Below are 14,852 nucleotides of genomic sequence, written 5' to 3'. Positions count from 1 at the left end.
ACAATTTTATCACTCGAAATGCATCCAGCATTCTACTTATTTTGCAGGCTGAATTTTGCAGTTTTTTGCGGCATATTCAACGCATTTCTTTTGGAGAACAGTGATACATTCATCGACGGCAACCTTTAGTATAGCGACAAAATTATCACATGCGAGATTTTTCATCAAATAATCGACACTAAGAGCTTTTAATTCATTTATATCATCATGTGCCTCTATAACATTCTTGTCGCTCATTTTTAGCAATTCGATAGCAAAAGGCACGGTAAAATTGGGAATTTGGCCACTGTACAAATATTTAGAAACTTCTTCTTTGAAACTTGGCGTTATCGAGAGTCTATTTGAAATACATTTAGGATCAGAAGCTACAAAGGTTTCATATTCATCAGCGTTTGGCGTCTTCTCCACTTCACGTACATCTGCGTAGACTGAAATCTTGCAATGAATTGTTACTTGGTCTACATTTCTCAGTATTTCTTTTAAAGTTCCCCTTGCACAGGAAAATGAACAATCTGTATTCTTTTCGAAATGAAAAACTCTTTTATTCTCAACAATGAAGACATATTCAATTTTTATAGACTCAGCAATCTTACCAATTGCGTAAAAACTACAAAAATTTGGGAGTCGATAAAGGTCATAACTCAACGCTAATTTTATCTTAAACTCTAAACCATGAAAATTTTTCAAATTATATGATTTATTCACTGTACTACTCTTTGCATCTTCCAATGCTACGAAGTCACTTTTGCTAAAGGTCCACTTCAATTTAAAACTGCTAAAAATTGCAGTAATATCACCGCTTTTCGGAGTTTCCATTGCTTCAAATAATGCAACAGATCCGCAATTAATGAAATAGCTGATTTTAACTTCTGTCAGAAAATGTTCAAATAAAAGAAAAATATGTATATTCAATAAGAGAAATATCCTAATAGAAGAGAATATTCACTGACCAACACTACAGACATCAGTTTATCTGTGAAAGAAACATCGAAGTAGTTCTATCTATTTTTCAAATGGAATGAATAAAATATCTGGGATAAGCAAACAAAACAATAACGTTGAAGATGGCAGCACGATTAAATAGTTACTTTCCGTCTGAACAGCCTTCATTTATGATAAGATATGGAACTTCTTGTCTGGAAAAAGGAGCAGGTAGGGTTTATACAAAAACCGACTTTTTGAAAAACCGGTTTTCGAATTCAATATTTCCAAAAAACCGGTTTTAGCCGGTTTTCGAATTTTTATAACAAAAAATATAATAGGTAAAAATATTTTATTTAATTTATATAAAATAACAAAAAACGAAATCAATATCGAAGCCGAAGTCAAAATATTAAAAAATTAAGGATTACATATACATATTACTTGCACAAAATAATGAAAACTCAAAACAAAAATTTCAAATAATATTTATATTGTTTTCACTAAATTTAATTTCTCCTTAAAAAATAGGATTTTAAAAAACATAAAATATTCACTGAGCGGTGGCTAAGTCTTTATTTTTTTATTTTTTTTTTTTCTTATTTTGAACACAATATTGCCTGAAATTAAAAATATTCGTTCATTAGCTACTAAACTTGGTTTTACTGTTTCCATGGCATCAAATAACAAATATAAGTTTTTTGTTCTTTCATTTGTTGCCTCAAATAATGAAAATTCAGCTTTCAGTGCCTTTGGATTTGTAAGTTTTTCTTCAGGGTCTTCAAGAAACTTATGAATTTATTTTTCCATGACTTCTTTTTAAAAAGCATTGCTCTAACGAGTAGTTTCTTTGATTTGCTCTTCATCAGAATCATTTTCAATATAAGAATTTGGAATTATTCTAGACAATATCTTTCCAAATAGTTTATTAATTTACTAACTGTTATAGGTATCCACGAAAACCTACTCTGCACAACCCTAAAGTATTAGGTTAAGTCTGAATGACCGGAGCACCGTGACACCATTGGTGGGAAGTATGTTGAATCCTAAAGACATCATCGGACACGATACAACCCCTCCCGTAGGAGGCACGTTCCATCATTTGTATGGGGACATTTGTAAGGCAATCCCACACCATTTATGTATTCATCAGGGTGGTGAGATCCAACAATCATACCAGAAGTTCCTCATCCTTATTTTGAGGGGCTTCACGGTTGAGACTGCTATAGGGAACTGTAAATAATTATTTATCAATCCATATTTGTTGTTGTCGTGACCATGGAAATGCAAAAAGTGAGAAAAGAAAGTCTCAGATTTTATCAAATTTCCGGAGGACCACTGCTGCCAGCTTTGGAGCTTTAGGACTGTAAAGGATCACCCGAAGTGGATCCATCAGCGGTAACCAGCTAAGTTTTAAGATATCTGCGGTAATAGATGGGCACTTGAAGACGTGTCTCGTTCTGAGATGAGTTTCCTGGTAGTTCTTGCAGTAAATATAGGTTCTTGTCCCTTCAGGAAGGATCTTCATTCCCTTATAGTGATTTGTTCTTAATCTAGCCAGTGTAGTTGTTACATTTCTAAGGAAATCAAAGTCAGGGATTAAAGGCTTCCTAGAGGGCCGATTTATGAGTCTACATCGTGCCATAGCGTTCGCATCTGCAAGTGTGATGGTGGAACTAGGTTGAACAAGATTTTGTGCTTCTTTGGTCAAAGCATCCGCACACGCAATACTCTCGATGTTTACACAATCCATACTTAATTTCTTGGACCATGCTCAATCGAAACTAACACACAGTTAAACCTGACAATGAACAAATTCTTATTTTACACAAAACGTAAAGGTTTTTTTCACTGAGCACAAAAAAAGGAAGCGGTATCAAAAAAACATTCCATTGGTTGTAGCCATTTAAGACACGTTTTCATGAAACACGTTATACTGGAGTATAACGCCTCAGGCTTATATCTGGAAGCAGATACAAACATGAAAACCTAAACCAACTGATATAAAATGATATATGACAATATATATTTTCGTATCCTTGCATGATTAATTAGCTTTTTCTTTAATTATGAATCCTAATTAGTTTCATTCTTTACAAAATTTACCCATCTTAGATGAGATGCTGTTCTACAGCGTTTCTAAATTGAATTGAGTTTAATGATGCAAGAGTCATGTTTAGCTAGTTATGCGCTAAAGTTTCAGAGCGTTTATTTTGAAATAACGCCTAACTCATAGTTATTAATCTCATTCCTTTCTCTTTATTACATAATTTTTATATCTGATTAAAATAGAAAGAATTTACAATCTAGCATTACAAATCTAGCTTACAAAGAAATCTAGCAGTTTCTGGAGATGTGGGTCACCACAAGCAGATATAAACTTGAGGATCTGAACCAATTGATATAAAATAAAATAATACAATATATATTTTCATATCCTTGTACGATTCATTAGCTTTTTCTCTTTTCAGCCATGTCATCAAAAAAATATAAACTCGATACTTACGAGCAGTCGTTTTTGCAGGTTTCAAAGCAACGAAAGAAATCTTTCAAAGTTTCATTGTGCATGAATTCATCTGCAAACAAAGAATATGAAAAAACGAAGTTAGCATTTTCTTTGTAAATTCCGATTACTTTACAAAAATATGAAAACAAAGAACAATGTTCTCCTTGTATAACAGTACAAGCCCGAAGAAAAATTTCTATAGAAGAAATTGCTTGTGAGTAAAACATTTTCCCTTTCTTTAATACTTGTATAACTTAATTTATCTAAATTTATTTGAATTATATATTTATTTACTAAAAATGTTTAATTTAGCTCGACGAAATCCTGGGCACTTGGGTATTAGATGGCGCGTGCTAAACAGGCCAGAGTTATACCCAATAACAGTTATGAATGTGACTCATGACGAATAGATTTGATCTGCATTTGTTTTCACTCGTGATATTTACATTTGATCAAAAATTATTGCCATGAGTTCAGATTCATCACAATGTGACAAGAAACTAAAGTTAGCGTACAGTGAAAATGTTTTATCGACTTTTTTTGTGAATATGTTATTTACAAATATTATTTCTGTGCTCAGTTGGCAATTATTATAAGACACTTTATCAAAAGAATTATTATTTTGTCCTTCTAGAATTTCGTTCATTATGTTTAAAAGATGGAAAAATGTCGAATGTAACATTGGTAAAGCATTTAATCGTCTAAAACAATTTCGCTATTTTCGCACCTCAAAATATAAAAATCTACAAAAAATAATTAAGTTGTTAAGTAAAAAAGTTGAAAATATGGCTTGTACCATATTGATTGGCAACTTATTATCAGGCAACTTATAAAAACTGCTTTTAGCTTTACACCTAGTTATTGATTGATGAGAATTATCGCAAATATCAAAAGTAACAGGTAATATTTTTTTCTCAACTTAATTCATTTATTTATCTATTTTTTTATTATTCTGCGTTAGTTTAATTATAAGAATAATTATTTTAACTAAGCTGCTGCATAAGAATGAAGCTTACTATCACTGGTTTTTGATGTTCAAAAGTTACCATTAGCACAAACGCGTGACTACGCTCCATACGTCTTCATTCTGTGTTTACTATTCACGATTAGGTGATATTGTATCAATCTAATACTTTGTTTCAGATATGTAAAAGTATCAGGCACACAAAACTGATACAAACTTACAGTATCAAGCATTCGATATCAGTTTCTAAACTCGATTAATACCGATTAAATGAATGAATCGCTACGAGCCCATGGTTTACCTAAATAAAAAGCAAAACCTATAGAAAGAGGAAAGGGGGGAATGCTTGATACCGATTGTAATATCCTTGACCTCATTCATTTTCAAATGGGTGATATCAGTTGCCATCTTGACATTATGAAGATAGTTGATGCTTTTCTTAACTATATGTATTTCATCCCCAGCTATCATTGCCCTTTACCCCATATAACATTTCTTATATCTCTCCTCTTCTATATTAACTACATCAACGAACAACCTTTTTCATACGTCGTCAATTACTATCAAAACCAAAATCGCTGGCACATCATCAGTATTTCTTCCGAAAAAGCAAAATCCCAATTTCGGGTCATATTCGTATCAGTATCAGCTTCCAGTGTCTGAGCAATTCGTGCACACGGTTTCATTTTTACAGCTATATGAGGTGCAAAAATATCAGATAAGAGAACCATTCATAATTGATGCCAGTATTAATCTAAAACCGATACAGCAAAACTCGGATCCTATTGCTAAAGCATCAAAATGAAATTTTATGTACACGCGATTTATGAACCAGCGATTCGCTTTGATTTCCGAGACTTTTTCTGACTCATGATTCTCATTCTAAATAATAATACATTCTTATATTTTTTATATAAATATCATTCTTAAGCTCCGATTACTCCATAGAAAAATCTTTTTAACTACTATATGTTATATGTAGCGGTCACTGTGTAATTATGATAAAGTGCTTTACAAAAAAACTGATGCTTTTATAATTTTCTAATCTGTGGATTCGTAAGTTTTTGAAGAATTAATTGGAGAACACCAGAAAGTAAATACAGATATTTAATATTGAATGGTAATAAAAAGGCGCATTTTATTCTTTTTATAAATTCACATTTCATCCATCTTTTTACCATACTTCTCTGCATCTCCAAGAAAATTATGAATTATAGCTTATACATATGTTTTGCAAGCAAAAGTCAATGAAAGTGGAAAATCCCAAACCTGCCTTTTTTTTTTTTCCCACCTCCGACATCGATTTGGATATTGCAATTGGTGTCGTAAAAGCGCAAAAAAATAAGCGCAAAATAATTGAGTGGTTCTTCTCATTAACCCAACATGTTTTCCTATTCATGAGATCAAACAGAATAAAGGTATGATATGAAAGTTCTTTAGTCGTTATCAAATTCTGTAAATCAAACAGAAAAACTATACGATGAAATCTCTTTAATGCGATATGCATATTGAACTGGGAATGAGAAATTAAACGTGCATTGGCAATTTTAAAGTGAGAAAGCAATGATCTGTAACCATGTTTCGAATGACCATGCTAATTATATTTTTGAATGCCCATGATAATTTTATGTCGAAGAGCTTCTTTCCGTTGATTCTTTTGCAGTTAGCATTTACTTTAATCATTCATAAGGCATCTGAACATTTATTAAAGGATATAATGTATTCGTAACTCAGTAAGATTTAATGTACTGTTTTTAGCAAAATGCGTCAAACTCGTGTTAATCATCCAAAAACTCTCCAAAATTCCGACATCTTCAATAGCTACCAGAGATGTTAACAAATGGCTGTAAGAGTTGCAACAAAAAATTATCATCTGACTCGAAACCGTCCAAAAGAAATTCAACTTTGGACATCAACATTAATCTTAAATCTAACCTGTAAATCCTTCTCTTGATTTAGGCAGATATAATTCTTGGCCCTTTCCCAAAAATGATGTTGCTGTATATAAAGGGCATCCCAAAATTAACGAAAGATCTGAATATGCCACCCATCGTGTAGTAAAGTGTTTGCAACCCTAATAAAAAATCATTTGACAGTTGATAGTTTAGGGTTAATAAAAATGGAGCGTTACACGATAGAACAACGTGCTAACGAAAGCTTTGAATTAAACAAAAAACATAGAATTTTTTTTCTTTAAATTGTTACATTTTTATTGAATCGTATAGGGTTATATATGGAATAACACATAGGGCAAACCGCTTCCACGGCTTTGCTAGCACATGAGACTCTTTTATGGAAATTTTCAACGACCATTTTACATAAATGTGGCTGAATTTCTTTGATGCAGCTGTGAATTTCCTCCTTAAATGCAGGCATGCTTGTGGGCTTGTTCGCATAGACCTTTGCCTTCAAATAACCCCGTAAAGAGAAATGTAATGGTGTTGAATTAAACAATCTAAAAGGCCAATTCTCAAATTTTTAAACTGTGGCCGCCAGACCTTTCATTATTTTTGAAATATTGTTCGTTAGTATTGTTCTATCAAGTAACACTCCATTTTTATTAACCGTAAACTATCAGCTGTCAAATGGTTTTGTAACAGAGTTAATAAGGTTTAATAGGTTTTTTTAATAGAGTTGCCATCACTTTACCGCACGAATACTGGCAAATTCAAATCTTACGTTAATTTTGGCACACCCAATATAATGTTCTGCTAAAATTCGAAGTAACAGATATTCAAACTATGTAACTGTGTTGGTTCTATATCGACATAACCAGCTCTGGGACTTTTTGATGAGTTTATTTATTAAATATTATGCACTTATTTCTATGAATAAATTACTTACTACTGTCACATATCCTTTGATTGTTCGGGTAAAGAGTGAACACAGTGGAGCAGTTCAGATGCTTGGAAGTGGCATCCAATAAACATTTGTGTTGGCACATCTGTTACGATATAAAATGAAAAAATATTTAAAAAAATAATGGCATTAATGGCATTTTTAACGATATAATTTATTTTGAAAAATACAAAAGTGCAATCAATAAAACTGACATTTATCTAAAATTATTATTATTTTCTTCTTATCTCGGATGGGAAACAATATACTTCATTTTCCCCTTTCTCTAGAAACTTAGCTTTAGAAACATCTTCTATTTAGTTACTTTCTTTTCTTTTTGAAAAACTGACATTAACGAAATATCTACTTTCAAGTAAAAGCACAACTTTCCGTAAAGTATTTTCTGAAAGCGAAACTCAGTAAAATTTATCTGACTTAACTTGAATTAGATGTGTGGAGACCCTTAGAACCTAGGCATTTCTACACATTTTCAGGTAGCTAGTAACAGAGGGGAAAACTAAAGTAATGTGCCATTAATGCGCGAGTTGTGTAGAAGAAAAATTGAAGGATTGTTTATATGCTCTTAAAGTATAAACTGAAGCAGTTCTTCGTATGCAATTTAAATGTCGGAAGAAACTATGGAGATTTAAGTGACAAAATCCATTTAGTAGTAGAGTAAAAAAAGGCGTATTTTCTATTGCAGTGGTCATAGTTAATTTGTCCTTTGATTGTGGGATTTTTATTAGTATTTTTCATTGAAAAATTCTTTTGAAAGCTCTTTGATGAAATCATCGAGCTTTGGAGTTTTAAGATCTCTGTGTAAGATCTCTCTCTCTCTCTCTCTCTCTCTGATCTTTAAGATCTCTATTAAGATCGATAAAATATCATTCCAGATAAACCAGGGAGCATTGGTAGTGATACGAAGCATTTTATTTTGCAAAACTTGAATTTTGTTTCGGTTGATTTTAGTAGCGAGTCCCCAAGTTTGTGCAGTACAAGTCAACTTTAATTTAAAGTGGAAAGGATTAAAGTGCAATCAATATAAAAAAATATATATATTACGGAAACCACAACCACGTATTTTTTTAATGAATATTGAAAACAGAATCTATCAGCATTTAAAGTCTTACGTGCACTATAGAATAATTTTCATAATCTATGTAGTATCTTAAGAAATATTCTACAAAAATTTCACAGATTCATCATAAAATTCAGTTTTTAATTTAACTTCCAAAAAGATTTAAATGACGTTAATTATAGAACTTTATTTTGCTTTGCTCTGTAAATATACTTCAAAAAATTATGAAATCTAAATTTTATACAGTCCTTTGGTCTTAAGGAATCATATTCTACAAAATATTCTTGACACTTCAACTTTTAAATAAGTAAATGAATGTTGCTTCTGCTATCGAATCTGATTGATTTATGAAATTTTGAATAGAGTAGTTTAGAACAACCAACATTTTCATAATTTTAGGCCAATCAGTCTTGAGAAAACCAGGGCGCTGATTGGAGTATCATCTTTGAGATGGTCGATGAAATGGTCTAATATCACCCATTTTCATTGAATAATGATATTCAAATATTAAAAATCAGTCAGTTTTAGAGACTGATTTAGTTGATTGGAATGGAATTCTTGTTATATAAAATATTAACATCTCAAGAATACTTTGTCAAATATGATTCACACAGCAGTGAATCTAGATAAAAGTTAAACATTCGTCATTTATTAGAGCCTTTTAGACTCAAGTTACATATAATATAATTATTTACTTCATTTAGACCATTTTAATACATGCATTTCTATTATTAAAGGTTTACAAATTAGCCGTTTAGGTTCTGAATTGAAAGCATATATATCAAACCCTTTTTACCTTAAATAAAGCTGTTTTATTAAATTAATAATATCGATATTTAAAAGATCACAGAAAGTATTTCTTTGCATTTACTTTTTATAAAAATATCCTATTTCATATTCATTTCATTTCATACAAACACGTGCTGCAAATTACATCTTTATATATTTAATTTGCTATAACAGTTTTTTTTTAAATTTGAGCTTTCATCAATATGATAGCAACACACTGATAAAAGCTAATTTTTCCCCAATGAAGCATCACGTGCTCGTGCAAGTTAAATTTTATTTTTTTTTGTACGATATAAGTTGTTGAAAAATATGATTTTTTTTAATTCATTAAAAATAGAAATTTAACTTTTAGAATTAATTAAAAATAGAAATTTAATTTTTAGAATTAATTAAAAATAGAAATTTAATTTTTAGAATTAATTAAAAATAAAAAATTTTATCAATATTTGAACGAAATTCATACATAAGAAGTCTGCCTGTCCGGTTGTTCAAATATAAGTTAACACGATAACGGGAGTTAGATGGATAAAATATGTAACACAGATTTATGCCTAAAGTATAGATATATATCAAATTTTCGAACCAATTTGATAACAACTGTCAAGGGATTGACCGTCTGTCGGTCAGAGTTTTTGCTTGCATATAAATGCGACAAATTAAAAGCGTCGCAACTTAGGCAAATGAAATTTGGTTTGCAATTTTACCGTGTAAAATGTAGATCTTTATCTAATTTTGAACCACATCTGTCACAGTGTGACCGTCTGTCAATTTACATTAATACATACGTAATCGCAGCCACATAAAGAATGCACTACGCAAGTTATTTAACATCTAACCACTACAAACGCTATATTGTGATACCTCGCCTTTTACTGTCTTTTTTCCTTTTTCAAGAGGCCCTATAGATTCGAATGTTGGCTTAGTCCATTTGAAATATTTCTCTTATCCATAAAACGGTTCCATTCCGGCAAAAATAAATGATTAAATAATAAGAAAACTATTACTTATAATTTGAATTATTACTTGCAAATTAATAATTTATGTTAGTTATATTGATTCAGATAAAAAAATTAAAAAATTATTTTTATATAATTTAGAAAATAAAGATTATTTATTGGCAGATAAAACGCTGCAGTATTAACGAATGATAAAATGATTAACTAATGATATAGTATTAACTAATGATCATCAATAAACATGGTTTATGCTACAATAGAAAAAAGAAAAGAATTACCTCTTGCACGCGAGGGCCTTTTCTGTTATTTTTCTCCCAGACTTCTGTGTAATCAATACAATCAGTTTCGTAAGGATACGGTAAGAGCAATTCTTTTTCCTATAACAAAGTAAAAATCACTGAAAGAACATGAAAAACGTAAAAAAAAAAAAAAAAAAAAAATTAAAGGCCTGTTTTTATCCTAAACAGAAATCCTATCAAAAATAATAGATTTTAAAATTCAAAAAGTACAAAAGATTAAAAATGAGTCTTGTATAAAATGCTCTGAAGAATTCTCCGTTATTGAATTTGATGTTACCACTCGATCAAAATGTATGCTCGTCCCTTAAAAAGGAACTATCTCAATTCTTCAAGAGCTAAAAGATACTGTTCTCTTCGCATCCAGTGCTATATATTTCAGAGAGGAGTTCCTATTCTAGCATAATCATCAAACTATATTTTCTTAGAAGATATTTAAAAAAAAGAATAATTCTTTAAATGCTACGAAAAATTTAATTTTTTTTTTGCTCTTGTAGAAGTTGAAAGATTGAGATAACTAGAATTGCTTGTTAAGCAACAATTTTCAGCTTGCTGTGAAAACGTTGTTACTTCTGTCGATAATCATTTTAGTTCATTTAATTTAATTAGAATACTGAACTAAAATATGACTGAATGTATAACAAAAAAAATCATTCTTATTATTAATTTTATGTTTTTTAGTAGAAATAATATTTATTTAATCTCATATCCAGCAGATTTTGCTTCTTAAATGTAAGGACACTCAAGATCCTCCTAAGTTCCCCCACCCTGTCAAAAAATACGCTTTCTTTCTTTTTAGGTTATAAACAACTTCAACTAAATTCTCATCCGGAGTAATATTTTAAAAACTATTGATCGAATTTAATACAGAGTAAAGTTTTTGTAAAACAGATACATGTGGATTCCTGCATCAATCAACTTTCTAATCAATAGCTTTCAGGGTTTATATTAGATGTGCCAATACATTCCAGTACCTTGAACCCGATTCGAACACGAATTTCGATGTGATATTCTGATGAAATCAAATTATTTTAGAACACATGAGGAATCATCATCTCATTTTTCATCATTTTCAGTATGGTTTCATTTCTCATAAATTTCAATATGGAACAGAACAATGTCTATAAAGTAAATTAATGTTATTTTCGTTACTATTCAGTGTTAATTTCATTTTTCTTTAATATTCAAAGCAGTTAAAGTAACAAATTTAAGTAAAAGGAAATCGTTGATCTTAAATTTAATGACAAGACATGATGAATTTGCCTGAATATACTTCCAGGCGATAATCTGTGCAAGAAGTGCATGAAGTTATTTGTTCTCTCTTAAATGTAACAAAAAAACTGCTAAAAAAGAAATTTTTAATTACTTCTTCTTTCATTCTTACGCTGAAATATTTCCTCGACTACTTTTAGTTTTTTTTTTTTTCTTCTTTCATTTATTTTTTTGTTTTTGTTTGTTTGTTTGTTTAATATGGCAAAAAATTTTGTTTGTTAGCAAAAATACTTTATATTAGCATTTTGTTTATTTTTTTACTTACTGTGCTGACGTATAGCTTGTACGTTTTTCCCGGTTTCATGAATATTCCTTTCTGGGTTGGGTTGTATCCTTCGTAGGGGGAATGAATGGCGAAATGCACACCTGTTCGATGCCCAGGAATGAATTGTTCTTTCGAACTTACGTTAAAAACCAAACGTAGGGCGGGCACCTCTAAAAATTTAAGGGGAGAAAGTATGTTTAAACCTTATAATTGAACATCAAAATGAAAAGTTACGCACAGAAAAAAAAGTATGATTAAAAGTGGTTTGAAATACCAAAAAATATCATAATTTTAATTCAATGTGATAAAGCATCAGTCTATCTGATATTCATAAATTGTTCCAAAACTCGAAACCTTATAGGAGAGTTGGTAAACAAGAGTGGTTTAAATTTTAAAGATTCCTGTTGGCATTTTTAGTAAGATAATTTGAGTATATAATGCATATGGCAATGGTGCTTCGAGCGCATGCAATACTTATTGCACTTTGCTTTCGGCTCTACTTCAGGATTGGGACAGCTGAAGCCAAAGTAAATTCATTGAGACTCAGTAATCTTTCTTGATAAGTATTGGGGCATCTGTAGTCAAAGCAAATTCATTAATACTCAGTTGACTGGCTCAAGATTGTGACATCTGTAGCTAAGGCAAATTCATTGAAAGCAAACCGGCTCAGAATTGGGACATCTGTAGCCAAAGATAATTCATTGAGACTCAGTACACTGGCTCAAGATTGGAAATCTTTAGTCAAAACAAATACATTGAAACTCAATAGACTGGCTCGGGATTTGGAAATCTGTAGCCAAGACAAATTCATTGAAACTCAATAGACTCTCTCAGGGCTGAAACATCTGCATCCAAGATAAATTCCTTGAAACTCGGCAGACTAGCTCAGGATTTGGACATCTATAGCCAAGACAAATTCAAATTCAATAGACTGGCACGAAACTGGTACATCTGTAGCCAAGGCAAATTCATTGGACAACTGTTCTGCACATCTAGTCCTATATCTTTAATTTAGCTTTATATTTAATCTGTTGGCAACTATATTAGAGCTGAGTTGTTACCTAAATACGTGGATTCCTTTGAAATGAATACAATTCAACCGAATATGCAATAATTTGGGGAGATATAGCTTTCAGTAGCCCCTCACATCCTAGAGATGATTTCTGACTTAAAATGTACAAATATTCCCTCGTACTTCTGATTTAAGATTGTAACATCCATAAAGCAGAAATAATAGTTGATATTTCATGATAAATTCCGCCACATAAATAAAATACCGCATTTCCTATCATTTTCAGATTTAATAGATATAATTTAATTTAGCTTTTAAACGAAATGAAGATGCTCAGACCTGCATTCTCCACTCCAGATTTCCTCACCATATCATTGGAAGGATACTTATCCATCAACGTCAGGTGTAACATACACCAAGATCACATAGCTTACTTTGCTTTGGGAAAGCAATTTTTGAATCTGAAATCCACTCCTTCATGAAAGCTGTACCTTATTAATAGACCATCACGTCCACAGATCTAATTGAATTTATCTGACAGTATATGATAACTATATTAAATCTTCCCCAATTTAATAATTTCCCATATAATAACATTAACACGCATAATAAACACATAACAAGCACTTAATAAATTTGTGTATATAACAAACGCATACTAAATTTATATATAATAATATAAGTTATAACATAAAGTTAAGATAAGTTATATTATACAAATATAAGTCAAGATTTTCAAAGAAAACTGTTTAATAACTTCCACGTAAAATCATATTTTTAACTTGTCGCCTATGGCGACCAACTGACTAGCCGGGATTACTAGTGACATAAAATATCAATTGAATTTTTTATATGTAATTTAATCTTATGACTCTCACAGCAAAATATTTTTAAATTTAGAATTTTCATAGTCATGTATCTCGTTATATTTTGAAAGAATTATACAGTTATTTCAATTGAGCCATATACCTCACTGACTTTTTGTCATTTCACCTAAAATTTGAAACTCACTTTTAAACAGGAAGTTACTAAAATTCAACTGAGTTTTTTAAATTGAACATGCTCATAAAGATATAAAGACAGAAATAAGAATCATTTAGCGTTGAAGTTTTGTATGTAATATGGAATATATTTTATCAATGATGCAATTTTTGAGAGGATTATTCAATAAAAAGTTCCCTGATTCAAAAGAAAAATCAGATTACTGCAGTAAAAAAGTAAAAATTGGAAGCTAAACTAGTGATAATAAAAAAAATGTTTTAAAATGTCAGAAATTTTAAAAAATGGTCATCGTCGTTTATTTTTAAAGTAAGACATTAGTTGAAATAGTTTCAAAAATTTTATTGATGGATTTATACTGTAATTAAAGTTTTATTAAAAATATGTTTTAAATTTCAATATGCAAAATAAACCGAATCTTTATATCTTGGTTATCAACAATGGTACAATATGACAAAACATTAGTCCAAAAAAAAAAGGGGGGGTTGATTTCATTTGCAATGAAAATGTTGTAAAATATACTCAAAGGCATCTTTGGAAGTTAATTAAATCTGAAAAAATCTATACCAACTAAATTAGCATCATAATTTTTTTTAAATTTTAAAGCAATATTTAAAAACTCATTATTGTGTGCTAATATATTATCGTGTGAAAACTACAAAATCTCGCTTAATACTTATTAAAACTTCAAACGAATTCCCATCCCCAAAAGTGAGCATGTGTGCCAAATTTGGCAGTTCTAGGTCAAAAGTTATGGCTTGTAGAATGCCAACATCCACAAAAATACGCAATCATACATACATATATTCTCCTTTATTATTAGTAGACATTAGATAGAAAATGTCGTTTCTGTTTTACAGACAGGTATTTTGTCATTATCCAAGTGTATGATATCTGATACCATTTGATACATGTACTATTTGATATTTATTATGATTTGCATCAAAACACAATAC

At 30.5% G+C, this 14,852-nt stretch overlaps 1 protein-coding gene across 1 annotated transcript in view; it reads right to left on the bottom strand.

Annotated features, from left to right (window-relative positions):
* The window catches only part of LOC129962800 (uncharacterized), a 47,233-nt gene that overhangs the window by 15,221 nt on the left and 17,160 nt on the right, over positions 1-14,852 (bottom strand). Inside the window, exons 6-9 of the mRNA XM_056076796.1 lie at positions 11,886-12,055; positions 10,331-10,429; positions 7,236-7,335; positions 3,428-3,497 (exon numbers count right to left, since the gene is read on the bottom strand). Coding sequence (XP_055932771.1) covers positions 3,428-3,497; positions 7,236-7,335; positions 10,331-10,429; positions 11,886-12,055 — 439 coding nt within the window. The remainder of the gene's footprint in view (positions 1-3,427; positions 3,498-7,235; positions 7,336-10,330; positions 10,430-11,885; positions 12,056-14,852) is intronic.

This window comes from Argiope bruennichi, chromosome 3 (genome assembly GCF_947563725.1).
Source record: "Argiope bruennichi chromosome 3, qqArgBrue1.1, whole genome shotgun sequence".
Taxonomy (NCBI): Eukaryota; Metazoa; Arthropoda; class Arachnida; order Araneae; family Araneidae; genus Argiope; species Argiope bruennichi.
Note: the sequence above shows the minus strand (reverse complement) of the source record. Positions and strands in the feature narration are given on the sequence as shown.